The sequence below is a fragment of the Apaloderma vittatum genome, unplaced genomic scaffold (genome assembly GCF_000703405.1).
Source record: "Apaloderma vittatum isolate BGI_N311 unplaced genomic scaffold, ASM70340v1 scaffold25920, whole genome shotgun sequence".
NCBI lineage: Eukaryota > Metazoa > Chordata > Aves > Trogoniformes > Trogonidae > Apaloderma > Apaloderma vittatum.
In genome coordinates, this window is record NW_009694326.1 from 3,458 (window position 1) to 9,890 (window position 6,433).

A 6,433-nucleotide genomic window follows, 5' to 3' on the forward strand; every position below is an offset into this window, starting at 1 on the left:
GGGGCCGTGCCGGCTGGCCACGACCCCCCCGCCCCCTCCCCTCAGCGAGGCAGAAACGCGAGTACCATTAAACCTGTCTATGGCCTCCTGGCGCAGCCCGCCCGTGATGCCCCCGTCGATCCGCTCGTACTTGTAGCCTTCATACTCCAGGAAATCCTCCAGCAAGTCCAGCATCTTTGTCATCTGCAGGGCAAGGCGACACTGGCAGGGGGGGACCCCGTGCCCCTGCCCACAGCCCCACGGCCAAGGTGTCTGAGCGGCTCACCCCGAAGAGGAGCACCATTACTGTTATCTCCTCTTCATCCATAGATAAAGGAGTTTTGAACATCACAGGCACTCCCTGGGCAGAGAGCTGGGACACGGTCCATCTACCATGACTGCCACAGCTGCCACACTATCTGGGGGATAGGCTGCCACCAGCTCTTCTGCCTATCTCTATCTGTTCCTAGCACAAAATTCTCACACAGAAGGACAAAAAATATTACTAATCATTCCTCATGCCCACCTGGGAGAAGATGAGAACCCTGTGACCCCCATCCCGTAACTTCTTCAGCATCTTTTGGAGCAGCATCAGTTTCCCAGAAGATTTGACCAAAGAATTCCCATCGTAGGATCCGTTGGGCAGAACCGGGGCCTCCTGTGAAGGCATCCTGGTTAGCCGAGGCCAACACTCACTAACTGCGCAGAGAAGTTCACGTGCATTTCAGAGGCAAAGCCCTTTTACGAAACCACTTGCATGAAAACTCCCCCCACTAACAAAAGCAAGATCACGGGAACTGCCCCCCCAGCGACAGCTTACACACGATATTGTGAGAAACGCCCACACGGTGCAAATAGAGTTGACATACCACCGCCGCCACGGGGAAGAGGTACGGGTGATTGCAGCACTTCTTCAGGTCCATCATGATGTTGAGCAGCGAGACCTGGTTCCCACCACCTTTGGAATTCAGGGCTTCAAAATTCCTCGTCAGGATGAACTTGTAGTACTTCCTGCGGGCACGGGGACAGGACAGACACCCTCGTTAACTCAGCCCAACGGGGGACTGTGGGAGCCAGGCAGCACCGAGTGAAACCCCACTCATATCCACTTCAAAACAGACGTTTTTAAAGCAGTGTTTTGGCACCCTGAGCCAAAGGCCAGGTTTATTTGATGGCTCTGTGGCCATCACAGCCCCCTGCAAGTGGGATGGACTCAAGGGCACAGGGACCTGGAACACTCCCCACTGCTGGTGCAAACCAAGCCCTGCCCTACCTGCCCCTCCCCACAGGAGCCCCCTGGGCAGGAGGTGCTGCTGGAGCTGAGCAAGTCAGCCCAGAACCAGCAGAGCTGAGCAAGCATCCCTGGGGCAGGAGGGACGCTCAGACCCATGCCGGGCGAGCTGGCAGCACGGGCTGGTGCTGAGAACAGGAGGAGAAGGGAGTTCAGCCTCAGTGTTTCCTTTGCACCCCCCAGGACCGCCGGCTACACATCAAACAGCTCTGCTGAGCGGCCAGGACGGCACAGAGCCCCGTTTAGCCTGGCTGAGCGCGTTCCCCGGTGAGAGAGAAAGAACTCCAGCGCTTTCTGCAGCCAGCCTGGGGACAGCGGGGTCCCTCTGAGCCACTGAACCCCACTGACCCCCGCTGTGCTGCGGGCGAGATGGGGTGGGGGAAGCCAACCCCCCCAGGGGAGCCGCACTGGAATTACTCACTTCTGCATCTGGCTCAGCTCCACTCTCACAATCAGCTCCGTCTTGGCGGGCATGTTCTTGAACACGTCCACCTTGAGCCGCCGCAGCATGTGGGGACCCAGTAGGTCGTGAAGCTTTTTGATCTGGTCCTCCTTGGAGATGTCTGCAAACTCCTCCAGGAAGCCCTCCAGGTTACTGTGAAAGCAGCCAGAACCACACAGTGCTGAGCGATAACGGGACACACATGAGAAAAGATATCTGGTTTTTATGACTTGAAAACAAAGGCAGAGCTCTCATGCCATGCACTGAGGTACCAAACGCTCCTGAGCCTGTATCTGAGCAGAGCAAAAGCCAGAGCGAGCAGCTGCACCGATGCCTGTGGGGAAACTCGCACTAAATGCACTGACATGAGGCCTGAAGAAGTTCCACGAAGTACCCCTGAAAGCAGGTTTCAGTTCCTCACTTACAAACCTCCTGACCAACAGCAAGGCAATGGCTACCCACAGGACCCAAGAGGTAGTAATCCACGGGAACAAATTTGGGTTAAAGGTGCACGTAGCTGCTACGACAAACTGTGGGGATCCGCTTTGCGATCTGCCTGCTGGCACAGATCAGCAACAGTGGCACAGCAGGAACTGGATCCAGCACCCCCACACAGCCAGGAGCCCCAGGAAACTGGAAAACCTCTGCTGAGGCACCCTGCTGCTCACTCTTTTCAGAGGAGGGAACTACTGCAACTTACTTAAACCTCTCAGGAGTCAGGAAATTGAGCAGGTGGAAGAGCTCTTCCAAGTTGTTCTGGAGCGGAGTCCCGGTGAGCAGCAGCTTGTAATCGATCTTGTAGCTATTTAATACTCTAAAGAACTGAGAAAAGAAATGAGGTTAGGGGAAAAGAGCTCCGAGGAGCTGATTAGTCATCGGGGATTCTGCAGATTGTGCACAGAGGGACTCAGGAGTCACCTCTCCCCACCACCGGGCACACAGAGCAGACCACAGCTCGGCTGTCCTGCTTCAAGGCATCACCATCGAGCAGAGGCAGCAATGCTGCCTGTCCTGAGGTCACAGCACCTGCCTCCCCTGTGCTGGGGACTGGGTGAGCGTCCCAGGGGCCAGACATTGCATTTAGCCTCAAGTAAACGGGAGAAGAAGGAGAGAGATTGCTTCTCTTCCACAACGGCCCATCCGAAGGCTGCCAGACAGGCAGCCAGGCTGCCACCTCTTCCACTGCTGAAGGATTTTTAGCACCAAAGGACATTAAGGAGAGCAACTCCACCGAAATGTGGGTCCCAGGCAGAGCCTGGGCGAGGCGAGGACATGGTTCAGCTCCCAGGAGGAAAGCACCAAGCACCAGTGCTGGGGAGTCGTAACTTTGTGGCACCAGCTGCACCACAGAAATTGCTCATGAAGTCTGGCACCTACCTTGGACTGGTTGTTCTTCAGCCTGTGGGCTTCATCCACCACCAGACAGGCCCACTCTATGGAGCCCAGCACCGCCTGGTCAATTGTGATCAGCTCATAGGAGGTGAGCAGGACGTGGAACTTGATCTGGGCTTCCTTCTGGAGGAGCAGAAGAAGAGAAAAGCCTGGATAAGAGAGCAGGGACCAGGACAACCTCCACCTTTGCTGCCGCTGCATGGGACCCCAGGAGAGAAGGGGCAGCTTCCTGCACCGCAAAACGCCAGCAGCAGGGCCGAGATACAAGCGGTTCCAGCAGAAAATCTGTACTCATCTGAACGTCAGAACAAAGCTGGGGACTATAGAAAAGGGCCTGGCACAGATCTTCAAAGCTCATCACAAATCTCCTGCATTTGTAACCAGTGCCAGCTTCTCTCTTTGGAAAACACCTGATTTGGGCCTCATCAAACCCCTTCACCAGGTCAAATTCTGCTCTCTCCCCTTCTCACTGATGGCTGAAGCTACTGGCTAGGGCACAGACTCAGCTCCCACCTTCATCCGGAACACCTTCTTTCCGCTCCGGATGGCGTTGTCTTCAAAAGAGAACTCATTTTCCCGGATGACCGACCGGCTTTCTTTATCCCCCGTGTAGGTCACGACGTAGAAGTCGGGTGCCCACATCTCAAACTCGCGTTCCCAGTTGATGATGGTGGAGAGAGGGGCGCTCACCAGATACGGCCCTTTGGAGTGGCCCTGCCCAGGGAGACAAAGCTCAAGCTGTTCTCCCTGTACCGAGCAGCTCGCAGCCACCTCAGGGACCACTGGACGCTCCACTCACCTCCTTGTACAGGGAATACAAGAACACAATGGTCTGCACAGTCTTCCCCAGCCCCATCTCGTCAGCCAGGATTGTATCTGTCCCCTGGGCCCAGGAAAATCTCAGCCAGTTTAGCCCTTCCAGCTGGTAAGGATGGAGCGTGCCCCCCGTGGCATCGATGTACCACGGCTGCTTGTCAAACTTCACCGTAGGCTGGAGAGAGACACGATGCCAAGCAGTGAGAACCAGCTCCCCCTCCTTTTTCTTTCTCTGCAGCCAAGCACATCCCAAAAAAAAAACAACCAGGGTCCCCAAAGGAGCTAGAGTAGAAAAATCAGGAGGAAAGGGGCAGACAGATTCTCGCTGGGCTCACGCGTTGTGCTGCCCCTGCCATTCTTACATCCACAAGAGGTGTTTCTGGAGGCTTTTCCAGCTTCTCCTCTTTCAGCTTTTTCCCTTTCTTGTTCAGCTTCTTCAGAGGGCGCGTGTCCTCCCCCAGCATCAGCTCCCTGCAACAGGCAGGGCAGTCAGGGAGACGCAGCAGGCATTCTTCTGCCACATCCCCAGCCCAGGGACAGGGATGCCTCTCCAACTCCACTGCCCTCTCCCAGCTCTTCTGGCTCAGTTAGCACAGGCACTCGTGGAGCATTAATTTTCCCCTCCCAACTGTCCACGCAGCACCATCCAAAAATGCAGAACAGCCATTTCAGTGTTGTGGTTTTCCCCCAAAACAGAGCTGCCCTGGAGTGCGGTGAGACCACAAGGTGAGGGCAGTGACAAACACGGGGAAAGGGAGCACAGGCTGGAAAACAGCCCACAGGCAGCACTGCCCAGCAGCTCTGAAACGGCATTTCGGGAGGGTCAGCCTTCCAAAAGCACGCGGCCACTGCTCTCTGAAGAGAGGACGCTGCGAGCAGTGCCAGTGTGTTCAAAAGGGGGACACCGACGAGTCCCCAGTCACCCCAAACACCAGTCCGGGCTGCCCCAGCTCTGCCCCACTGCCCGCACCTGTGGTTCCAGTAGAGATGTTTGAGGTTTTCGTAGTATGGGATGTCTATCTCGTCGATCTCCCAGGTGCACTGGTCGTAGGGCAGGTCTTTCCACTTGATCAGATAATGGATGTCTCCCTTTTTGTCAAAGCTGTAACACAGGGTGTGAGAGCCTGTCAGTGGCACCGCGCTCAGCCCCTGGAAGCAGCTAGCCATGACCTGCTTCCACAAACCTGCGTCCTCCAGCCTCTGCTTTTACCTACAGACCATGACACTCAACCAGAAGCAGAAAAATGTAAAGAAAGTATTGGCCCTTTCCAGCAGAGATGCCCAAAATCATTGAGCTTTAGAGGGTGCTCTTCCATCTGAACAACCCTGTTTTCCTGTTTTACCAGGACTGGATGAACACCAGCACTCATCCTCTTTCTCCTGCAGCATTTCCTCTGTGAAGTTTGGCTTACATGGAAAAACAAATAAACACACTACTGAGTCTGATTATATGCCTACAGGGAAAAAAATCTTTGCCCTATTAGCAGACAATGTAAACCTCTCATGAAAATTAGCCAGGCAGCTTTATTTATTTTCTGCCAAGCAGCCTTCAAGCAGAGTTGCCACTTGAGATTTCCAGTTGCCACTTGAAACGTAGATATTCAACAAAAAGGTGTCTCTAGCCGCCCAACGTGAAAAAAACCCAAACAAACAACACATCTGCACAGCACACATCAAATGCAGGAAATTTCTTCCACAGAGGAAGAAATTTCTAAGAGGAACAAGAGACCTGCACAGAAATAGGCTGCTCTTCCCCGGGTCAGTGGCAGCAGCTGCAGGGCACACCTGACAGAAGCAAGACCCAACACCGGGTCAGAGCAGAGATTTACAAAATGATCAGGATGTAACAGGGACCCAAACAATACACGTAGGAATAGCGGAACAACTCTGTGCATCCACCCTGGAGAAAATTTACTATCTTTAACATGTAGCGTAGCAAAAACAAAAATAAGGAAGGCATTGATTCACTTCTGGCCTTGGCTTCACCTCGCGAGGAATGCTGCGAGGTGACAGAGACCTCGAAACAAGCCAGCAGCTGAAATCCCACCAGCCACTTGCAGAAGGATGCAAGAACTTCCCATTCTCACAGGCAGAACACCGCCGAGCAGAGATGTCCCGCAGCGGGCAGTCTCAGGGACTCCCCACGTAAACCATCCGTGTGAGAGCTGTGCGTGAAAGGAAAACCTCCAGGGAGCGCAGAACCGCTGCTCAAAGCACCGCCCGCAGGACTCGTGGGGGTCACGGGGTGCATGGCAGGGCTCGCCCCTGCCATTTCCCTGCCTGGCTCACAGCAGTATCGCTCAGCACCAACACTACCAGGGGCTCAGGCACCCTGACACGCATCCCTCCACGGCCCGCTCACACGTCTGCTGCCTGCAGCTCCTCACCTGTGGTTCAGGATGCGGTGGATCATCATCCACTCGGGCTTGATGCCGTAGCGGTAGAACCGCTCCTCCATCTTGGCGTACTGCGGGGCCTGCTTCTTCCGCTTATCCCTCTGGATGTTCTCGGCC

At 54.9% G+C, this 6,433-nt stretch overlaps 1 protein-coding gene across 1 annotated transcript in view; it reads right to left on the reverse strand.

Moving 5' to 3' along the window:
- LOC104272391 (chromodomain-helicase-DNA-binding protein 5) overlaps nucleotides 1-6,433 on the reverse strand; it is a gene marked incomplete at both ends in the record, with an annotated part of 13,823 nt that overhangs the window by 3,250 nt on the left and 4,140 nt on the right. Inside the window, 11 exons of the mRNA XM_009867374.1 lie at nucleotides 66-183; nucleotides 506-637; nucleotides 849-990; nucleotides 1,692-1,865; nucleotides 2,413-2,534; nucleotides 3,090-3,227; nucleotides 3,618-3,818; nucleotides 3,904-4,095; nucleotides 4,283-4,391; nucleotides 4,891-5,022; nucleotides 6,308-6,426. Coding sequence (XP_009865676.1) covers nucleotides 66-183; nucleotides 506-637; nucleotides 849-990; nucleotides 1,692-1,865; nucleotides 2,413-2,534; nucleotides 3,090-3,227; nucleotides 3,618-3,818; nucleotides 3,904-4,095; nucleotides 4,283-4,391; nucleotides 4,891-5,022; nucleotides 6,308-6,426 — 1,579 coding nt within the window. The remainder of the gene's footprint in view (nucleotides 1-65; nucleotides 184-505; nucleotides 638-848; nucleotides 991-1,691; nucleotides 1,866-2,412; nucleotides 2,535-3,089; nucleotides 3,228-3,617; nucleotides 3,819-3,903; nucleotides 4,096-4,282; nucleotides 4,392-4,890; nucleotides 5,023-6,307; nucleotides 6,427-6,433) is intronic.